The sequence below is a fragment of the Electrophorus electricus genome, chromosome 14, assembly GCF_013358815.1.
Source record: "Electrophorus electricus isolate fEleEle1 chromosome 14, fEleEle1.pri, whole genome shotgun sequence".
Lineage (NCBI taxonomy): Eukaryota > Metazoa > Chordata > Actinopteri > Gymnotiformes > Gymnotidae > Electrophorus > Electrophorus electricus.
The window spans coordinates 2,719,276-2,742,845 of record NC_049548.1 but is presented as its reverse complement, the minus strand read 5'-3'; the positions used below and the strand labels follow the sequence as shown (position 1 = coordinate 2,742,845).

Here is a 23,570-nt window from a genome sequence, read left to right as displayed (position 1 = left end):
ATGTATGGATATTACATCATGAGCATACAATGTCTGGGAGAGTGCCATCCCTGAGGTCATGTGTGGTCAGAAATGATCCCGATCCTTTCAAATTATTGCTGGAAACTCTTCATTATTAGAGGTACAGTAGGAAAACTCCATCATTAGAGGTACGGTAAGAAGTGAAAACTCTTCATCATTAGAGGTACAGTAGGAAAACAGTAGGAAGTAGTTCTCATAATGGCACAAGTTTAACTGAATGCTGATATTAAAGTCTTTATGCTATGATATTTTTAAAAATTACCTTTGTAGAAAATTAGAGTGGGACTAAGAACTGCTGATCATTATTGTTCTAGTTTACTATATTGAAATCAGACAAAAATATACAAACAAGAAACATGAAAAATGAATTATCATTATAATACATTGATACAAATTACATTATTATTTAATGAACTTTGAACAATAATATTTTCATTATAAGAAGTAACAATATCCTGTATGTTGGGCCATATTGTTGGAAATATTTTTTAAATATAGCCATGCCTCTTATAATAACAGTAAGATCATATTGTAAACGTGTTAATTTTTAGCCTCAGCTAGTATGTGTTAGGAAAGAAACAGGGTGAGATGCTCCCAAGAAGAACATGAAGTAACTTTCTCCTGTTTCAGTTTGCTCAAGACCCCCAGACTTTCATTCTCCCTCGGTCGATTCGGCAACCAATCTGGGGATCTCGCACCTCTCGTTTGTCTTTTATTTTCAGACGTTCATTCTCTCGCATCATTCGTCGGGTTGGCCTATGACTGTCGCCTTTTCTCCCGTCTCACATGAGACTTGTCGGGACAAATGCCTCGTTTGCAGATCGCCGCAGCCAAGAACAGTGCAGTGCTGGTGGTGTCCCGATACTGTACAGTTTAGCCCCATTAAAACAGGATGTCTGGGCAAAAGTGGCTGACAACAGCCTGGAATGGAAACACGGGAAAGCTTGTTCCAATTAAGTAGCAAAGCTAAATGTGAGTCTCTGTGGAGAGAGCTAGGCTATATTGCGAGAGGCATATATGTAACAAGGGAAAAACCAACTGCACAGTGTTGCCAACACCATCTGAGCCATGGGTCTTGGTCATACACGCCAAGGTGCAGGCTTGAATGGAGCTACTTACGTTACCACACCACTCTCTGCCCAGTAGTGACAAATGTGTAAACAGGCAATACCGCTGTACCAAATACTTTCATATCGATGAAACACCCACTACCGCGCTGCGTCCATGTCTGCGTCACTGCAATATGCTGAGAATTTGGTGATATGGACCCAAATAACATCCAGTCAACAGTGGTCCTATGGTCAGAATATGACAAGTGAGTTACGCGACTGATAAGCTGTGCATGGGAAACAGATGAGCTATAGTCTGAAACTGTACATCCATAAGACACACCTATTAGATGAACCTTAGAAACACTCTAACAAAACCCCGGCTTGCACATTAATCACCATATACTCTAATTATTGTTAATTACCATGCATTCTAAACATATTATGTGTGTTACATGTCTTTGCTGGGCTGCATGTGTGCCTCCTGCCTGATGTGATATCAGCAAAAGGTCCTGAAGTGATTCGTGGCCGTGTTCCTTCGTGCCTGATGGGATGCTAGCTCACAATCCCAAATATTTGCTCTGGTGCCTATTAAACAGGAAATAAGACAAAAAAGGCTACAAAATATGACAGTCAAATGAATGATTAAACCTGCAGTTTCCTACACTCCCAGTTTGCCTCTGAGGCTGGAGAACATGACTCCGTACTCCCTCAGCTTTCTTACTTTTCTTATTTCCTTTTTGCACCTTTATTAAAAATGTGTAACATGAGTAGTTAAGAGGTGGGAAATAAAGTTTATTTTTTTAACCTTGTTTTTTCTGTGTTCCTGGTTCCTGTGTATTATGCACAGTACCCATCTGTCAAACAGCATTCCAGGACCATCACCATAAATGTAGGGTGACCTGACATTTTCAAAATACTTTACTCATGGATGAATGTGTTCCTTATTCTCCACACTTCCTAATGCCATTAAATCTCACACACAGTACATGCACGGAGCTTTTCACGCCACCACCTGCCTTCATTGGAAGAACTTTATTATTTTTATTTATAATTCTCACTGCATCTAACCTTAAGGGGTAGAAAACATATGAGACCAACAGACAAATGGGAAATGCATATAGAATATTTTTAAGTATTAGCCACCTGCACCATTACGGGATTGATGAGTGTGTGTGTGTGTGTGTGTGTGTGTGTGTGTGTGTGTGTGTGTGTGTGTGTGTGTGTGTGTGTGTGTGTGTGTGTGTACGTATGTATATGGGTATGTGCGAGTGTGAATATGTCTTACTGCATATGCACACATACTAGATTGGGATATTTCTAGTTTATGGATTGGGTCTGCATAGTTTTATCAAAGACATCCCGTCTAGGTTAGTGGTTCTGTTACTGATTAATTCAGAGAGTTTTTCCATCAATATGTAGATTTTTCCCATGGTGATACTAATATTATTTTTAGTTTTCCAATTCATAAGTATGTTTTTTTTGGTAATTATTAAGCTTATATACAGTATCCTGTTTTTTCTATTGTCATATTGGTTGATGATTTGTTTCCTTTTATGCACATATTAACTGTTCTTACTAACTGATTTCTGCTCTTGAGGGTCACCAGTGGTTCGCTGTCATCTTGAAGCAGTGGGATAAGTTTAATTTCAACTTTGGGGGAGACACCACTCATACCATCCGTCCTAACACGTTAATATGAATAGTATGAGCAGGAAATATTGGAGGCACACATTCCCCCGTCCCAAAAGCTACGCCTGAAGTCATGCTGGTATACATGATTATTCACGATAGTCTATAACACACCTGAACATTCATGTTTTGTCTTTGCCACTCTTTGATTTTTCCTGATTTTTAATTAATTAATTTACTTATTTATTGATCCCATGGCCTGCTTTATTGATGCTGACACATTTCAGGTCAGCAAGCAACAGAAACAAGCCCCAAATGGAATATGAGACATCTATGAACAACTCTTGTGTTTTATTTCTTGTGTAGTGATGCAGAGCTAGCCAACAAATGCATGAGCAACTGGTTGGCCAATTATTTATGGTCCCTATAAATAAGAGACTATTAAAAAGCACAGTAGTTCCTACATGGTTTCCCCAGTTTAGATGTAAATCACTGACAATTTGCACATTTAGTCTTATAACAATTCCTTCATTTCAAATCTAATTTGCTGGATTACAGAATCAAAATCACAAAATTTAAATATACCAATTAAAGTAATTTCACTCTTATTTTACCTAACCTATAAGCATTTGTGTTTCTGTGAAAACAACTGTGTGTAGCTGCCATTTGTAACAGAGAAGTAACTGGGGGCTTGAGAGGCTTTTGCAAGTGCTTTTGCATAACAGTACAGTACATTGTTAGACTGCCTGCCCTCTGCTGGCTTCCGGGTTTGAATGCGATCCGTCGCGCTAAGGGCTCTCTCGCCACCTGCTGGTTGACTTTGTAAAGCAGCTATGGTGCATGGCAGACTATAAGCCTGCTACACCCGAATTGCTGATGCAGAACTGTTTTATTTTGCACGCTTTCCCCATGACGGTATAACGTGCATAGTTTTACTCGGCTCAGAGAGCCGCATGTGGATCCACTGTTGTAAAAAGGCACAATTAAAAATTCTTTTTCAAAGCAGCACAAGCATTTCCTTTGTTCCCCTCCCTTTATCTCCATCTGTATTCCTGTTTTTGGCTCTTCAGTTTTCAGTTTCTTGGTTTCATGATTCTTATTTATTCATTTGGCTCTGGTACACGAGCCATAGGACTGTACCATGTTGTCCTTTCCCCTAATAAATCAAGAGTTCTTAAGCTTCAACATACAAAGATAAGGTTAAAAAAATAACCTAACAAAAGAGAGAAACATCAGAAAGACCAAATCTACCACGGACATATTGTAGTTAATGGAGGTGTTGGTGCAGGGAGGTTTATGATGCACGTTACTGAGTTTGTCTCGCATACACTTAGAGATTTTAGCTTTTTAATTTGACGCACCATGTCCTCTAAGCAGGCGTGTTGGCCTGGTGCTTTGAGAGGTAGGAAGGGTATGAGATCACACTCAGTGTCTTGCAGCTTTGCGTATTTAATGCATCTCATGCCTCAGTCTGTTCATTGTTGGTGGTGTGTGTGTGTGTGTGTGTGTGTGTGTGTGTGTGTGTGTGTGTGTGTGTGTGTGTGTGTGTGAACTAGCTGAGGGTATAATGATAGCAATAGCAATAATAATAATAAAACCAAATTGTAATCTGATTTAATACACACACACACACACACACACACACACACACACGCACGCACACACACTGTATTACTTACAGATGTTACACTCGCCCTCAGTTGTAACGAGTAATTTTTATCTTTCGTTATTTTGTGAATTTGGACTAAACAAGTATGTTAGAGCATAAACATATCTGAGCTCTACATCTGGGGACAGCATGTAAGGATACCGCTCTGTTATATTACAAGTTACTGAACCATAATTGTTGCAGTTTTTCATTATGCCAGCTCTTGAAATATCTGAATATAGATACCTCAAAGATTTAGGTTGCTCGTATTTCATCCATAAACAGCAATTCTGTCCTGCGAATACGGCAACCTCGCTATCTATCTCTGAAACAATGTCGACAACAACATTATAGCATATTACAGTTCAGCGTATAAAACGCTGCAGAGCCGCAGCGGAGCTCTCGTTACGGGCGCGCAGCAGGTCTGACTCAGCACGTGGCGCAGCGCTTACGTCGCGTCCGCGGCCGTTTCCAAGTCCGTGAGTGCCAGCCTCATCCCCAGCAACATGGCGCCAGCGTGCAGCAGGAGAGCACACAGACCCCAGCGCTCCCCTAACGCAGCGTGACCCAGCGCGGCTTTGCGCTTCCTGCTGGCGTTTGTTTCGGTACCTACAGCTTGGCGGTCGTCTGCAACGCTCACCTGCTTCGCAGAAGGAACGGAGCGTACCGGAGTCATCCTGCCAGGACCGTTACGTTTGTTTACCGCAATCTGAAGTGAAACTTCGAGTAGAGGAGACGGAGCTTCTGCGTAACTTGGAAACGGGTTTTGTCCGCAGCTGAACGAGCCATGTGACTGTGTCCGAAAGTGTTCTTGAGCGAGAAGAACATGCATCTAAATATGAGCGAGAGTAACTCGCTCGAAGACAGGGACAGGGACAGACTTCCTCCCATCCTAAATCACGTAAGACGCTTCTGGCTTTCTCCCGGTTTACAGATGAAACTCTGTATTTGTTTGTTCGTTTGATCAACAGCTACATCATTAGTATTTTTACCCAAATCATTATGTTGTTCTTTTCAGTGTGAGGTTTCTTTATGAACTAATTACACTGATGGAGTATTGGACGTTGATGTAAATCCCTGCGTCCTCCAAATCTGACATAGTTGTTTAAACCGTCCATAGGTCGCTTAGAAGCTCATTTTCTTTGGTGTAATACCTCTAGGTAATATAAAGACATATTGTAATGAACTATACCAAACTTTGGGTCATTTTGCTCAGGGTTTAGATTCTTGTATGCACATATGCATGGATTTATTTATTTTATTGTTCAAATGTATTTGATAAATTAACTATCGCATATCATTAAACATTCGAAATACAATACCTGATTAAAGTATATAATATATAACCTATTAAACTCTTGTTTTTGTTGCCGAAAATGTAAAATTACTGATTAAACCAAAGGTGGGAACATCTGGCTAACACTTTGTCCTGTTTTGTGAGGCACCCTCCATATATTTGCTTTTCATGAAAGCAAATCAAAGAAAAGATTTTACGTTTTCACGCTTCACTGTGTCTGCCTCAAGGCTTGCGCTGTGTGTCAGACGCGATGAATAGTGACGCTGAGATTAGAGGCCTTTGAACTGGTTAAACCGCTGCTGGTCCGGCTCCACGTCTCACTCGCAGCGCTTCGCCTTTCTCAGGCTAAGAGGTGGTCCTCTGTCGCAGCTTTAAACCCCACTGAATCGTGTTCAGGGTTCTACTCCGGGGCCCGTATATTTTCGTCCATATTCGGCCGTACTGTCTCAGGTTGTCGATGTATATAACGTACATGGGGCTCGTTCCCTTTGACAGAGTTTGGATCGCGGACCAAAGATACCGTTCTCCTCATATGGCAGCTTCCTCTCCACTCTGAACCATAAAAGAGAGTCAAGCAGCCCAGGCCTGTCGACACAGCTCCTGATACCTGCAGCCCGACAAGGTCAGACCACACACCTCCCTAAACTTCTGTCAGATGTCTCAGCATTCGTTACTCATAAACGGACAACCGGCTTGGCGGATGTTGAGGTTTAAGCGCATAGCGTGATTTGGCCCTTTGTATCCTCCAAATGAGATATAGAAGTTCCCACTAATTCTCAGCTCTTTAGTAGACCGCATTTTTTATTGTTGCCAAAAAACAAAAACAACAACAACAATTACCTGAAGGATCGCTTTGAGCACAGATGATACCCTCATGCAGCTTAAACGTGAATGTCATTAAACGCAGATATCAGACAAGTGGGGGAAAATGATATATTTTTTAATGATAAAATTACATTTACATATCAAAGTGGTCCCTTAGGCTGCTTTGAATTAACAAACAATTTGGCACTCCAGGCACATGTGCTTTTCTTTCTTTGTCCCTGAGATCAAAGGTGTCGCGGGAGACTTGGGGATCAATGCATCACGCAGACGAATCAGAGAGGTAATGAGGTGCGGCCTGCTCCTCTGGGCCTGCGGCTCGAGGTGAGCCGGAGGAGAGCCGTGTGGAGCTAGCCGTGGAGGCCAAAATGGCCCAGTCTGCCCACCAAGCGTTCCCACTTATCCTCCGGGTTTATAGGGAAACTTCATATAGTTGTTCCCGCTTATGGTTGCACAATATCTGATGGAGTCCAAAGTCCTCTGTGTGGTTTTTGATGGGTTCCATCATTTCATTTTGCTTCACAGCAGTGTTCTGGTTAGCTGTGACTGAGCACAGTGATGAAAACCGTTCAGCGTGTTCAGAGATTTTTTTTTTTGTTTCCCAAATCTGTGTCCTTTAACTGTTCTTTAATAACACTTTTAAAATATCTTTTGTCATTTGTTTTTGGTAGGCCTGAAAAAGTTACCACATATTTTGTAAAGAAAATACATACAAAATACACAGGTAAAATACAGGAAATTTTGTTGACAGATCATTTGTAACCAAAATACATCATATACTATTAATACAGATACTATGAGAGCATTCTTTTATGTAATGTTTTCAAAATATTTCTCCTATGAGGCTCTAATTTTATGCAAAGGGTTATTTGCCTAAATAGGACTCCAGTCTGTTCTTATTGATGTGGAAGGGCACTTTGTTTGCACCATAGTCTGTTGCAGACCCTGTCACATACTCCATCTGCCTCGGTTTGGGTTGTGGGACTTTGTCATGTTGATTAATGAGATGATTTTTTCTTTTGGCACTGAGGTTAGTGGCAGGACTGTCTCCTATCTTGTTTTCTCGTCTTTGAGTGTGGAGGTGGAGGATCATGTGGGGAAGCTTGAGGATCTACTGCTAAAACAGGCAAACTTAGCTGGTTATCACCAAGGCAACGATTCCTGACAGGAGAAGTCGTGTCCTCCACACACACTGAAAGCACCTCGTGCTTACACAGCACAATATTTTACGAGATGGAAACGTTTTGTCTGGTGTGAAATTCAGATTGTTGTAACAGATGACGGGTCATGGTGTGGGGTGTTGTTGTTTTTTGTTTGTTTGTTTTTTTGAGGTCATGTTTTGTGTGTGTTGAGAAAAGTGGGTGTGGGTGTTCATATGTGTCTGTGCTGTACACCTGTGTTTGTCTTTTTGTCTACAGTGCGCGAGCTTCCCCCAATTTGTCCAGACGTGAGACAGAAACAGAGAATCTCTATTGACATTTTGCCTCCGGAGGTTAGAGCTCGCTTCACCTCAGACCCCGTCATTCCCATCCGGACCAAAACTGCCAAAGAGTTTCAGTACGGACTCTCCCTCCACCCTGATGACTCACGGTTTCGTTCTGTCAGGCCACTGGTCACTCCTGTGAGAGCACACTTCACTGTGTTTGTTTGTCTGAACGTAGGGAGGACATGGAGAAGGCCACTATCTCAGGTGACTGGAAGCAAGTCCATGAATTCTACTTGACCACGTTTGACTCCTTTTTGGAACTCAATGCTGCCTTTAAGGTGTGTTACAGTGTAGTTAAGTTGTTTCAGTAGTAATACTCAGATAATGGATTTTCATTCAAGCTATGTAATAAGTATTACAATGGATTTGTTTCATATTATTTTTTCTTTTTAAACTCACCCTTACATTAACTTGAACCACATATAATATTTTAGCTGTTATTTTCCAGCATACACTAATTTGTATATACATAAATGGGTAGTTCCACAGAAAGACAGTGTGGTCTTAGCAGAAGGTAGAATGTTAAGTCTCAGGACTAAGTCCAGGGCTGCTGGAATTTGGTCATGTGAAACAGTAACAGTGCAAACTGAGAAAAGGGGAAACCCAAACGTTGCTTTTTGGTCTCCAGGTGAATGAATGAGCTCATTCAGAGAGGTTAAAAAAGAGCACCTGCTTAAGGTTTCTGTAGAGAGTGCTGCCTATATGAGACCTTTAATCCTCCATTTGATAGATTTATTATGGCATTTATAACAACTGAGCAAAAGTTCATGCAGTATGTAATTAAAGTGTTTTTGCGCTCATATTTTAGGCAATAATATCTATTTTTTTTGGACACCTAATGCCTTAGTTATGAAACTGACAGTTTTGCTTTCCTCAGAAAGAAGCAAATGCTCCATTCAACACCACTGAAGACTCAGGAATAAACACCAAATTTGTCAACGCTGTTTATGATGCCTTACTTCACACGGTGCGTAGCGAAAACACAAAGTTTTGTAAAAGCGTAAAGTTTTGTGTTATTGGGATACGTGTTGCACTGTTGTGTGTGTTTTCATTGCTGTTTACTTCTTTGCTTCCTTGGGGAATTTTGTCCTTTTCAATCTTCCCAATTCCCAGCCCCCTGACACCCAGAAATCAGTACTGAAGGGAATCATTAATAGCTTATTAAGGGAGTGGAAAGGGTGAGTGCTGTTTTGTTTTCACTCACTGAACCTTCACAAGAGGACGTTAAACCTGCTGAGAGCTGCATTTTAACGCGGAGTACTTCAGCTGCAGGTTTGTCTTTTAGGCCCAGGACAAAGGATGACCTGCGGGCGTATTTCATCCTTGTGCAGGTAATGCGCTTTCTTTCTTCAGATTTTCACACTTTCTGATGTATCATGAAATGCTGTTATTAAAAAAAAAAAAAATCATAATGTTGTCCTTTGTTTATAAACTTCCCCCTTGAGGGTTCTCCATGCTGAGCTCGCCAAAGGCCAGAAGCATGCAATGAATAGAAAACTACCTCCATTTTATAAGCCGAAGACATGTGGTGCTTTTCAGTAATAGCTATAATTTCCTCCAAGACGGCTATTTGCACGCACTTATAGTTGTGCCTGTGAGCGATGCCGTGGAGCCGATTTGGCCTAAACTCGGCTCGTGTGACGGTGGCCACGTCAAGCAAGACGCAGGCCTAGTGCAGGACCAGACGAGGTGTGGTGGGCTCTGCTCTCACCACATGGACCATTGACTCCAGCCATAGCTGCAGTCAGAGCGGCTGGGCTCGGCTGCCGGTATATTGTGAGCTAAGTGTTTACTTCACACATGACCAGCATAGACTGGTTCTGGGCTGTCCAAATAAGGCCACATCCATCGACTTAAGGTCTGGGAAAGACTGGCAAGCCTTACAGAGAGGGGTGGGGGAGGGAGAGAGAGAGAGAATATGTTTAAAGAATTGTTGATTTGCTAGATCTTGGAAGAATTTTGGAACATTTTGTTTTGATTGTTCCATTTATGGCATAGGATATTTTGCATTTTATCCTGTGTAAATGTACAATTTGGTCAGGATGTTGTAGTCATGGGAGTTGATCATTTTCATATCCTGAGGTTGATCTAGTCTAAAATTAGCTTCTGATGATAGCAGTTCTCAGGCTGCCGATGGGTACCCTGACCTACATATCTCTTAAAGATGCAGTGAAATTGAAAGGCAAGAGCAATTACTGGGCAGATCTGTCTGCCGCCACTGTGCAGCAGCGTCTGCTGTTATTTGCTTTTGCGCTGTGCCGGAGGAACCGATGAGATCATGCTGGAGCGGGAAGCACTGGTTTCCGCTGCAGTGCCACTCTTTATTAAAAGCCAGACTTCTTCCTCGGCTCCCAGACGAGAAGCTGTTTCCTTTTTGAAGTGCGCTGAAAGAGCTTCCTCTTTGTTGCAGAACCCTCAGTATGCCAGCACAGCCACATATGTCATCTACGCACATTTACTGAGGCAGATAGCCGCACTGGCTGAAGCAGACCACCATTTCCTGATGCACTGGTTTAAGAAGTGAGTCTGAAACGTTCCTTTCTGTCACTGACATTTGCAGTCTGGGCTGCTTAAGGGAGCAATTCACAAAGTACAGCCATAACAAGGAAAGGCCTGCATTATGAAGACCTGGTTTACAAAGCAATCTTTATAGGCGTGTTTACATTTGTCTGCATAATCAACTCCAGATACTGTTTATGTAATTAAAAATAATTCTCAATATGCGCAAAGTTTTACATTTTACATTTAGATTTTATTTTAATGGTAGAAATGTGTCAGGGACTTTGGAAATTCGAGTAGTCTTGAGGAGTTTTGTTAAGGTGTGGTCAGAGATCCAACGCTCTGTAAGTCAGCTGCCTTAACAGCAACTGGATCTTTTAAGGCCACACAGCATTAAGCCCTAGGTTTTTGGCTGCTGTGTGTGTGTGTGTGTGTGTGGGTGTGATCTCACAGACTGTCTCAGAAGCGTTTCAAGCAGCTGGTGGAACGCCTGCAGCTCTTCATAACCACGCGCTTGTTCCCAGCCAAACCGGAGGAGCTGCCGCCCATGGCCAAATGCTCATGGTGGATCCCATCAGCCACCAAGGTCCTCTCCCTGCTCAGTGAGTAACAGCACGTTCGGAACACCGGCGCAGGGCCGAAGGATGACACACGACTCCAAACTCTGCACAGCCCGCTCTAGCTCGGCCTTCTCGAGCGATCCAACCTCATGTCTTTCTCTCTTGACAGATGGAGCAAACAGCATTTCCACTCCTCCAATCCTCCCCTTTGCAGACTTCTACAATCTCACACTGGACCACATTGACTTCATGGAGGACTACCAGACATGGCAAGCTAATGGAAATTCCAACAGGTGTGGCATGAAAATATAGTTTGGCATGAAAATATGCTTCCACCGCAGGTGTTTTCTTAGTCTTTAGTCTTTTAGGAAATGCACTAGAATAGGAAGTCCAGCTTGTTTGCCTTCAGCACTGGAGCGTTACTTACAAGTGCTGGAAATTCATGCCAAAGCAGCTGATTGTTTTTTCTCCCTCCCCACACACACAGCGAGACACAGATAAGATACAGTGTCTGTCACATTGGGCATAATTTTATAGTCACAGGGAAACACTTTCACTAGTGCAGAGGTGACCTTTGAACCTCTGTGGTCTGACCTGACTTCCCTCCTCTCTCCTCTCATCTGCTCAGGTTCACATTCTGCCAGTTTCCCTTCATCCTGTCCACGGTGGTGAAGAAGGCCGTCATACAGAGGGACTCGGAGCAGCAGATGATCAGCATGGCCAGGGTGAGCGCTCCACCGCTCCGCCACCAGTCTCTCCAGAGGCAGTGGTGCTGCCAAGCCCCCGGATTGAGCCGGGAACGTTGCCATGCAAACTGTCTATACAGCTGTCTTCAGACTTGAGCTGTTCATTTAAGAACTTCAGCACTCGTAGACTCCTCCATGAGGTCACGTGATACACCCGACCACACATTTTCCTCTACACTTAAAAAAAAAAAACAAGGCTTCAGGCCTAAAGAAAGTGAGGCCTGTTAGTAACCCCAAATCCAAGCCTCACCGATGGGACAAACCGCTGTATCTACTGAAAAATGAACGCTGGATGGGGTTTTTTCCCGATAACCGTCTTGTGAAGGGTGGGGCTGCATCAGCGAGCTGCAGCTTTTTTCCGGTGGAATTCTAAGCTTTCCCCAAACAGCTGTGCGAGCAGAGGACAAAGCTGAACAGACGCACTGCCGTCTGCATCTCAGCGTGGTGGGAATCTCCCCAGCTGTGTGCTTAAGAGCACCATGGGAGCCCACGCTCTGACCCGCGGCAACGCCGAAGTGGCCGACACGCTAACGCAGACCAAAACATCGCCACCGTTCACCAGAAGCCAACATTAATCCGTTAAAAAGAAAGCGATGAGACAGCAGGCTTAAGTGAACAGGCTTGCTGACTGACTAAACATATGGCTTTGTGTTTCGGCCACAGCAAACCCTGGTGGATAAGGTCTCTCGCAGACAGAGGGTGGATATGAGTCTCCTCTTCCTCAACATTAAAGTGAGGCGTCAGCAACTGGTCAGTGACTCACTGGATGAGGTAATCACACTTGCTCCAGCTATGTGAACCCAGAGCGCAGACAGCATCTGCCTGTTTCTTCCGCCCGCTGCTGCTAGCCCCGAGTCCCTGAGAAATGTGCAGCGCTGTAAGAATAATGTAGCGGCATTTGTACATATTTAGAGTTGGTTTTTTGCAAAGCGGCAGTGCGTTCTACTTTATATTTTCTCGAAACAGAGAGAGAGTGTACTTTTGGCCAAGAGCAAGTATAGTCTGGTCTGGAAAATTTTAAGTCTGGCTATGGCTTAATTTGGAAAAATGGCCCCATCATACATGTGTTCTTTTTTCCGTTCTTTTTTAAAAAATAGCTTTCGAGAAAGAGAGCAGACTTGAAGAAAAAGCTGAAAGTGACATTCGTTGGGGAAGCAGGCTTGGACATGGGCGGACTCACAAAGGAGTGGTTTCTTCTCCTGATTCGACAGATTTTTCACACTGACTACGGTGAGATGGTCCGGAAAAATGGCGCGGCTCTCGCAGCCGTCCGCCAGGATACACTCACTCTGCTACTGCTGTGCATGTTCTTGGCCATGATTTGTGATCATTTAGGTAGCCAAGATATCTGCCGTACGTGCTGAGGCCATGCTCACTCTTATACAGTAGAACAGATTTCCCTCTTATAAAAACCAGAGGGATTCAATTTCCTATCGTTTTGCCACATTGTATTCTTGCTCGGGGAACGTGTGATTCAGACCACATGACCAACTCAGTTTGGACTGGGAGAACCTATGACTCGTGCCCTGACTTAAGATAGAAAGTGATGACAAAACAATTATAACCAGACATCATATTTAGTGGGTTTTTTTCTTGTTTATGTATGTGTATGTGTGTGAATTGTTCTTATTCTGCAGACGCAAGCCTGCAGCTATCTTACAACTCAGAGTAACATGAGTCAGAAATGAATTTCTCAGCCATTTCTAATTTAGAAATGTGGTAAGTCTGGGACTGATTAAACAGAGACACATTGCCAAAGTGCTCTAAATGTTCATGCAATATATTACATTTACTCTTATATAAATAAAATTATTGTTCTCTTAAAGAGAAAAATAATTTAATAACCTTTTAAAACTTGTGATATATTACGTGTAATGTGAAATTAAGGAATGGATGAGAGCCTGTTGATTTAAATAAGAGTTTTTTATGCCGTTTTTTTTTTTTATGCCATTCGCTTTTGAAGATTTAATCTCATCGTTATATTTACAGGTACCTTCTTACAATCTGGAATTGGGCATAATTCCATAATACTGTTTATTGATCCACATTGTTTGTGCATTGTTCGGCGTCACTGAAGCGCGATGCTGTGTGTCTTTGGCAGGCATGTTCATGTACGTGAAGGACTTGCACTGTCACTGGTTCAGCAGCTGGAAGTGTGACAACTGTTCAGAGTTCCGGCTGGTGGGAGCTGTATCCTTTCATACGCTGCACATGCGACTATGCTGGGAGCCCCAGCGCAGCCTCGTAAACATCAGGTCTGCGTCCGCCTAGAGGGGCCCACCCACCGCTTAACGCCGCAAGTGTGTCGAGAGGCTCGCTGGCATTGATAAGTGCTTATCTTCATCAGCGGCTCGCCGTTTGAGCCGCCACCAAGGAGAAGACTGATCAGCGGGGTTTGAACATTTCAGGGCCTGTTAACGACATGCTAAAAAATGCATAATTATACCAAGCGTAGTTCATGGCCCTAATGAGAGCACCCAGCGAGATGGGGGTGAGTGTGTGGAAGCAGGCCACGCTGGGGGTGAGTGTGTGGAAGCAGGCCACGCTGGGGGTGAGTGTGTGGAAGCAGGCCATGCTGGGGTGAGTGTGTGGAAGCAGGCCACGCTGAGGGTGAGTGTGTGGAAGCAGGCCACGCTGGGGGTGAGTGTGTGGAAGCAGGCCACGCTGGGGGTGAGTGTGTGGAAGCAGGCCACGCTGGGGGTGAGTGTGTGGAAGCAGGCCACGCTGAGGGTGAGTGTGTGGAAACAGGCCACGCTGGGGGTGAGTGTGTGGAAGCAGGCCACGCTGGGGGTGAGTGTGTGGAAGCAGGCCACGCTGAGGGTGAGTGTGTGGAAACAGGCCACGCTGGGGGTAAGTGTGTGGAAGCAGACCACGCTGGGGGTGAGTGTGTGGAAACAGGCCACGCTGGGGGTGAGTGTGTGGAAGCAGGCCACGCTGGGGGTGAGTGTGTGGAAGCAGGCCACGCTGGGGGTGAGTGTGTGGAAGCAGGCCACGCTGGGGGTGAGTGTGTGGAAGCAGGCCACGCTGGGGGTGAGTGTGTGGAAGCAGGCCACGCTGGGGGTGAGTGTGTGGAAGCAGGCCACGCTGGGGGTGAGTGTGTGGAAGCAGACGAGGTAGCAAGACCTACCGAGTCCCACCAACAGTCTTCTAATTGTTTTGTCCAGGCCGGGGCAACTAACTACACACACTCACACACACTCTCCCACACACACACACACACACACACACACACACACACACAAGTGGGACCAAAGCCTAGAAGTGCTGTGTCACGTCAGGTCACTGTGATGAAAGAAGCGTCTTTTGTCTTTTTGTTTTGTCTTGCTCAGAGAGGCCCGGGGGCTGGCCTTGCGTTGCCTTGATGCTCAAGCCATCACGGAAAAAATTTAAACTCCTTCTGCTAAAATCCTGCCCTTTTCTCTTTCCCTCCTCCTCTCTCACCCCCTCATTTTCTGTCTTTCGCTCTCACTGTATGTCTCTTTTTCTTTCCACTCTTTCTCTTTTGTTCATCCTGTGTGCATGTGGGGAGCACATGGTCCTGGGCTGTCAGCTGGAAGCACTCAGGGCCAGCCTCTTCACATTCTCCACTAAATGTATTCTACACCTGTTGGGCATTCTCTCCGCCTTTCTGAGAGTGCTGATAGTGTAACGCTCACATGAGCAGCTTAGCAGCCGTTTGTCTCAGTTATCACGCATTCACAGAGTAGATGCAAAAATCGTGAGTTCAGCATAACACTGTTTCTTTGGGGTTTTTTAACCTTTCACTGCCAAAAATGAATCCGCAACAGTTTTACTTTGACGAGTATGAGTAGACGCTTTATGTGTGCTGTGACGGATCGGACTAGAGTTTGCAAGCCGTGTGTGTGTGTGTTTGCCAGGTTCGATAGAGAAGCTGGTGCCTCTGTGCAGCTGTTCACCCTTAACCCTGCCTGCCTCAGCTCATGGGCCTGGCCGTGTACAACAGCATCACCCTGGACATCCGGTTCCCGCCTTGTGTCTACAAGAAGCTGCTGACCCCTCCCGTTGTGCCGTGTGACCCTGACGCCCCTGTCGGCATGGCAACCCTCACCCTGGACGACCTGCAGCAGATTATGCCTGTATGTACGCAAGCTGTGACATGTTGTTTTCCCGCCTTCCCCCACACTGTGCTCATTAAGGGGCCCAAGCTGTCCCCGTCATTCACACATGACCGTGACAGCTTTACGTCAGGCTCTGGATGTTAAAAGCAAAAAAATACAGCACACACACACTGGTAACACAACCCTTTACCTTGTACTGTATATGAGAGAGAGAGAGAGAGAGAGAGAGAGAGGGAGAGAGAGAGAGAGAGAGAGAGAGAGAGGGAGAGAGAGAGAGAGAGAGAGAGAGAGAGAGAGAGAGAGAGAGAGAGAGAGACATCAGCATTTGAAATGGCACCTGCAGTGTTGCGGCCCCCCTCGGCCAGCCCCCCCCTCACCCCTACCCTTATGGTTCTGTTGCTAGGCAGTGCACCAGCGCCTGGGCGCTCTCTTCAGATTATTAAGATGCTCCAGATGGCACATTGTTGCCCCGGCCCTCAGGACAGCGGTGGGAGACGCCGCTGATAAATAACTGGCTTTGCTCTGACACTCTTCTGGCCACAAATTTGGCTCATTCCCTCAGTTTGACATATTTTAAAGATGGAATGGCGTATAGTATCAGATGCTCTATAATGCTGTAGTCTTATTATGAATTACCAGTAGTAAGATTTTAATCATCTGTGTAGAACATTTGAATATGAGCGGCCTGCCGTCTTTGGATTCTGGTGATGTAACTCTTTCCTTCTCCAATATAAACTTCTCTTGATTTTGTTGTCGTCCACTAGAGGGCGCCCAAAGCTTACTAAGGCCCCGCTCCGTTAAATACGTTTTAGCAACAAGTGATCGAGCAAATAAAGCGCATATATTTTGAAGATTATTGTATATTGTTGTGCATATAACGGCCGCATTCAGGCGGAAGCTTTTATACAGTTAATATTTTCTCTTCGTTCGCAGTGCTTTCAGCTTGAGTGTTAAGTGAAGCAGATGTTCCGTTTTAAGAGGCGTTTCTGGCGTCCTCGCATAAGCTCTTACCCCTGGGCAATTCTCGAGCCCCAGTTTCAGATAGTATTTCCATCAGCAATGTACAGCTGGAACCACTGGAAAGAGTGAAAGGCTGTTTAATGAGAGAGAGAGAGAGAGAGAGAGAGAGAGAGAGAGAGAGAGAGAGAGAGAGAGAGAGAGAGAGAGAGAGAGAGAGAGAGAGAGAGAGAGAGAGAGAGAGAGAGAGAGAATTGCAGCACCAGTCTTTTTTCCTCTCAGCACTTCGTAGGACTTTATTGGTAGAAAGGTTTGGATTAAACAGGCCAGTCCCATCTGTGTGAACTGTAGTTCTTTGTTATAAAACAGTGGATGGAGTTATTATTCGTTCATGGCACGTTTTAGCTTCATTTAGCCTTTCTCATGTTTTTCCAATGAACAGATAATTAATTTCAAACACAGAAATGAACTTTCTTTTTCCCCTAGTACAAAGCATGTGGTTAATTTCTTATCAGTTTCTGCTTCTGTAACTGCACCATCCCGTGGAGTTCTAGTATCTGAACGGTGTGTCTTTTGAATCTATGATTTGTGTGGGTTCGTCGATCTTTTCAGTTGCTCATGGCTCTCCCAGGTCCGCTCGATACACTAATAGTTTGTGTTTCAGGATCTTGCTCATGGTCTTGGGGAGCTACTCAGCTATGAAGGAAACGTGGAAGAGGACTTCTATACGACCTTTCAGGTGCGCTGCTCTCACAGACTTGTCTCTGTGCAGTAAAACGTTTAGAGACTACATGGTTTTGTAGCCCACATGGCACTGTGTCATGGTAGTGATGAATGTTGTGGGGGGGGGGGGGGGATAATAACCTGAGTGATAATGAATGTTGAGAGCAAAAACTCATGTTAGTGTTCATCTTTCTAGGTTTTCCAAGAAGAACTTGGAGTAGTCAAGTCATATAACCTGAAACCAGGGGGCGATAAGATCCCCGTTACCAACCAGAACAGAAAAGGTGACTAAGCTCCTACCCATAACTAGGCCTCCAGCCAAACGCCACACTGGGAGACAGGCAACCCATATTCTCAGCAGATATTGCATAGTGTTGTGATTGTGCTGGTATCTAACATTATCTACATGTCACTTTGCAGAGTATGTCCAGCTATACATCGATTTCCTGTTGAATAAATCCATCTACAGGCAGTTTGCATCATTCTATCATGGGTTTCACAGTGTGTGTGCCTCCAATGCCTTGATGGTGAGTTATTCATGTTGTGTAATCTAAACTCTCTGTCCAAACGGGCATCTTTTAAGTCTTCTGTTGCCTTAAAACCCATTTTAACACACTTGTTCCTTAGATTAGAAAAGTAATTCTTCCCCCTGCGGGCAAGCTGTTGCTAGGACAACACAGTTAAGCACTGAGGTCAGTGCACTTTAGAAAGTTCTACTACTTGCATTAAGACGCTAAAGGATTCAAACGCTGCTGTGTGTGTGTGTGTGTGTGTGTGTGTGTGTGTGTGTGTGTGTGTGTGGGTGTGTGTGTGTGTTTGTGTGTGTGTGTTTGTGTGTGTGTGTGTGTGTGTGTGTGTGTATGGTGGGTGTGTATGTGTGTGTGTGTGTATGGTGGGTGTGTGGTGTGTGTGTGTGTGTGTGTGTGTGTGTGTGTGTGGTGTGTGTGTGTGTGTATGGTGGGTGTGTGTGTATGGTGTGTGTGTGTGTGTGTGTGTGTGTGTGGTGTGTGTGTGTGTGTATGGTGGGTGTGTGTGTGTGTGTGTGTGTGTGTGTGTGTGTGTGTGGTGGGTGTGTGAGAAGCCTGCCTGATCTTCCCTCCCCCTTTCCTGGCCGGGCTCCAAGGCGCCGGGGGTGTGGTGCGTGCGCTCAGTCTGCCGCAATATCTTGGCCCTTGAGCCACTGCGACTTGTTGAAGACGTGCAAACCCAGCATCCCCCTCTCGCATTTCAGCTACAGTCTTCACAAAGCGCCCTTTCTCATGCACACTGTAACGCGCACGGCCCTGAACGCGCAGTTGTCCTTCAGGTTGCAGGCGTTGCGGTTCGGTGCGATGGAACGCACGCGGATAGGCAGCCAGTGCTGTTTCACTACCTTAATGTAGCCCTCTGCTGTGAGCTCGTGCTGGAAATTTCCTTTTGTGTCCCTATCACGACCTGCTCAGATGCAGAGAGAAAAAGCCCAGCCTGCAGAAGCTGGTTGGGCGTTTGGTGACACTGCACGTTCCATTTGCAAGCCATTGTTGCTGGTTCCAGTCGTGCTTGTGCCTATTTTTTAATTTCCTTTTTTTTTTTGTAGTCTTTTTATTAGTGACATTGGGGCTTTATGTTCATTTTCAATAGTAGGAAAGTACTTGAAGCTGAAGGTTGCTTTTGTTTGCTTTCATGGACTTTAAGGGGTGGAGAAAAGCTAAAATTGCACGTGTTTGTCTTGGATAAAAATTACGTTTCCAAATATGGTAGCGTGTGTCTGAACACAGCTTGCTCTTCCAAATGTTTCGCTAACCAAAGAGAGAAAGAGAGAGATACAAACAGGGATACCCATCTAGCTCTGACCAAGATGAGGAAATTCAACGCCTATGCTAGATCATTCCGAATCAGCGTTTTTCAGACAGCTAGGCGACGTGTAATATCACAAAGGAGCCTTATGGAAGGAAGGATTCTGGTATGTACACAGCTGCTCAGGCAACGGTGAGAAAGGTAAAAGCCAGTAGACCAAATCCTTCCAGCCTACTAATGGCGAATGCAGTCCATTTGAAACCCCCTTCTGCTCTGTGAGTTATGCAACAGTTGACTGCATCGCTGCATTGCTTATGCAAGAGGTGCAGAGATGGTAATGGCTCACCCTCTGGTGCTGGGGGAGTGTGTGGGATAAAGAGGGCGGGGCATGACAGATTAGAGAGCACCATTGTGACAACCTTTGCCATGCTTTCGCTGTTGAATGTAAATGTGCCCCACCATGGGGTGTAGCTAGGTTTAAAACTTCTAATAATGTGTTTGCACCAAGACAATAATATATGAATTATATTAATTATCTGTGGCCAATGCTCCACTGACATGCTTTGAACACTTTGGCCAACATAAACTATGACAAAGCAACATCGAAGCACAGTGGGACTGGTCCGACTGGGAATTTTGCATTTGAACTCTGCTGCATTTTGGTGGTTCATTTTATCACAGTTGCTGAGACCGGAAGAAGTTGAGATCCTGGTCTGTGGGAGTCCAAACCTGGACATGAGCTCTCTGCAGAGGGTGGCACTGTACGAAGGCTACAACAAGGCAGACCTCACCATCCGGTGAGTCCCTCTGCTCTCATAAATGTACTTCACTGAAGTAGTTTGGCCTGCTTTAATGTTTACACAAAGCGACACTTGATTTTTTTTAAATGGTTATAGTAATGTATATGAATTTGGTTTTTATTCCAGTGGCTATATTTGCACAAACCACTATGTGTTTCTGTAAACAAACCAAATGTATAATTTAATGAATGCTTTGTTTGGTGTTGCAGTGCATTCTGGGACGTGGTACTGGCGTTCCCCTTGGAGCTGCAGAAGAAGCTGCTGCACTTCACCACGGGAAGCGACCGCCTTCCTGTGGGAGGGATGGCTGACCTCAACTTCAAGATCTCCAAGATCGATGTCTCCACGGACTGGTAAGGAAGCTGCTGGAGGATAGCTCAGTAACTGTGCGTTTGCTTCATCAGATTAAGCCCTAATTCATCAGATTAAGCCCTAATTCCGGCTACTTCAAAGTGTACGTTTCTTCTGTTCAGGTTGCCAGTGTCACACACGTGCTTTAACCAGATCTGCCTACCGCCCTACAAGAGCAAGAAAGAACTGCGGCAAAAGCTGACTGTTGCCATCTCAAATGCCGAGGGCTTTGGCTTAGAGTAAACCGTAAGAGTCCAGAGGAGAGAGAAATCCCACTCGTCCTTCCACTTATCCGTCTTTGACAAAGACAGGCTCTTCCGGGAGAGAATATTAAGATACATTAGACACATGAGTTCTGGAACGCCAGATCTGACGTTTAACTGGCTTTTGGCCGTTGGATATGGCTGTGATGTGTTATGTTGTACTGTGTATGAGAGTGGTGATAGACCCTGTCATGAACCAGAATTCTAGGAAGAATCCAATTAAACCTAAATCCAAGTCAGGATTCGGACTTATATTTGCATTATGTGCATCAAGGTCCACATAGAATATTTTTTATTTTATATTGATGACAGAGAATATCAGCACTTCATATTTTCAAGGATTTAGTAAAGCACCAGCATTTGTGGGGTTATGGAGGAAAATGATTTAAATTGTCACCATATAAAAAACTTAAACTTCCCAGCATGGAGACTTTGAGTGTCTGGGTGTGGTTTTATGTAATCCAACAGTCCTGCAGTGAAGTGGGCTGAAAATAGTCCAGAGAGGCTGCCTCTGTTAAAATAGCTTGGCACAGTCTGTCACTTGCACCGCCTCTGGTCTGAATCCTTAAAGTGACAGTACTGTGGCTCCCAGGCTACACTCTTTTGTCAGTGATACAAAGCTTTTTCAGACTGCAAATGTCTCAGTGCATTCCTTCTGTTTTCCGGTGTTGGGCTTTTATTGTTATTAATGATTCCAAAGTTTAATTGGAAGATTGTCTTTTTGCTCAGATGGATTTTGTTATGTATATAATTCTGAAAATATTGACGACCCCTTTCTTACTCTGTGTGAAAGGAAGGCAACCATCCTGACACGTCTGTTTCTGTGCTTGTTACGGTGACAGTTTCTGTGCCTAGCCATGAGGAATGTTTGCATTTCTGCACTAGATATATTTTGTGATAGTTATACTGGCTCCTATTCAGTACAGAGCAGACGAAAGCAAAATCCAATAATGTGGATATTAACTTATTCTATAATGTCCAGTTTGCAATTGTTTTTCACGTATCGATTAGTAACGTCAAAAACAAATGAAAATGTGAGAATAGTGGCATTAGTTATATAACCATTCATACTAACAGAATGGTTTGATATTGAGTGACCGTAATAGTGAGAGCCTCTCATGAGCCTCCTTGCGTAAATCATTTGTTGCACCCACCAACCGAAAGCGTTGGACCTGGTTTTGGCCTAGATAGATGTTACATCAATTATTTTTATCTCCTTTGTCTCCCAGGATCTTGCAAATGTTCACTTTATTGCTTATTGACTTGTATGACTGAATACAAATGTATTTACCACATATTTATTTCTTTGCTCCTCCTTTGATTAAAGTTCTACAGCAACATCGCTGTGCATGTGATGTCGTTGATCAATCTTTCATCATGCTTGGTGTTATTTGTCTCCTTTTCTCCCTCTCTCTCTTTTTAAACAACTGAAACCCGAGTCTGTTATGCGCAGAATCTGAAGGTCAGAGGGACTCCATTCACCGAGAGACTGCTGACAGTTTACTTGAAGTTGCTGTCATTTCCTTTACAGTTTGTCACTCACTGCGTGGTTATGGGTGTCGGTAGAATAGTGCAGAGGTAGACAGTCGCGACTGCATGTTTATAGATGTGATGCTTTTCACTGGAAGATTTCAGCATCGCAAGAAAACAATTATTCCGTGTTTGTGTCTTTCCTTCATTACTGGAAGCTGTTCAGAGGCCAAACCTGCTGCGTCAGAATAACCAGTCAGTTGCATGAACTCCATTCAATGTTAAATAAATTTGATTAGAACTCAGAAAAGGAATGTGGCTTTTTGTCTTGGCTGTGAGACAGAAGTCACTCTGTGAAATAAGGTTCTACCAGTTTACAATCTATGTTGATGCCTAAAAAGGCAAAGCAGAATGTTTGTGTTGCAAAGTTAATGTCTAAAATGGTTGGCTGGGCTGTTTTGTAATTATTTCCAGATTGTTCCAGTGTTAAACTTCTCACTGACTCACTGGCGTGGCTTATGTAAAGCTCCGTCACCAATTCTGAGTTAAGTGATTCATTCATGGCTGCTGACCCCAACAGCTCTGCAGAGGTTCTGTTAAAGGCCTTGCTGATGTCTGCCTCTGGCTCCAGGGTCTCTGAAGCCTATATTTACACAAGGCTCAGGGCCTTATCTAGGAGGCCGAGCAGCAGACTGGGCCTCGCTGTCATTACGGTGGCCTTCCCGAACCTCGCCTCTTATCACAGTCACCTGTCCACGCCTCAGGTTGGGTGTGGGTGTGGGTGTGTGTGTGAGTGTGTGTGAAGAACCAGCAGAGAGCTTTTTTTCAGGTCAAGGGCATCCGTTTTGTTGGGCATACCACCCTTGCGGTGTACGAACAGTCGATGGGCAGGAATGTTCAGCGCATCCTGTTTGTGGGCGTTGGGGAGGGGATGAGTCAGGAGGCTGGGCTTTGGAGACACACACCCCGACCAGCCACTCGTCCGACAGCCACAGCAGGTCGGGGAGACGTTCAGGCAGCAGAGATGGACCGTGGCCAAAACCCTGTAGGTGATGAACTCAGGCAACAGGTGCCCTGTGCACAAAGCTTGTAATAAGGGAGGTGTCAGGTGTTGATCATTGCGGCAGTCAGGCACCGTACCTGTCCGTTCTGTTGATCTGCCCCGGACTGCGGCTATCACAGCACAGCAGGCTTTGGACAAAGGTTCAGTCCGCTGCATGCAGTTCCCATTAATGTCTCATAATTTGAATACACATCGCCACTGGCTAAATGGTGTTAGCTGTTCTAAGCATTTTGATCTAATTACATGTCATTATGGTCATTACAGCCTCTTGTGTGTACACAGTTCTGTTAGTGCAATAAATGTAAAGAGAACTGGGCATGGATTAAAA

General features: G+C 44.5%; 1 protein-coding gene across 1 annotated transcript; it reads left to right on the top strand.

The window, feature by feature from the left end:
* The first annotated feature begins 4,403 nt into the window (after positions 1 to 4,403).
* hectd2 (HECT domain containing 2) lies at positions 4,404 to 22,084 on the top strand. Its single transcript, XM_027013479.2, has 21 exons — positions 4,404 to 5,251; positions 6,143 to 6,269; positions 7,888 to 8,026; positions 8,131 to 8,233; positions 8,833 to 8,922; positions 9,069 to 9,133; positions 9,241 to 9,286; positions 10,366 to 10,475; positions 10,908 to 11,056; positions 11,184 to 11,307; positions 11,643 to 11,739; positions 12,424 to 12,531; positions 12,858 to 12,990; positions 13,862 to 13,950; positions 15,699 to 15,857; positions 17,461 to 17,535; positions 17,716 to 17,803; positions 17,940 to 18,046; positions 19,977 to 20,092; positions 20,305 to 20,448; positions 20,569 to 22,084. Exons 1-21 carry the CDS (start codon positions 5,177 to 5,179, stop codon positions 20,687 to 20,689), a joined length of 2,265 nt encoding a protein of 754 aa, XP_026869280.2. The 5' UTR covers positions 4,404 to 5,176; the 3' UTR covers positions 20,690 to 22,084.
* The last annotated feature ends 1,486 nt before the right edge of the window (positions 22,085 to 23,570 follow it).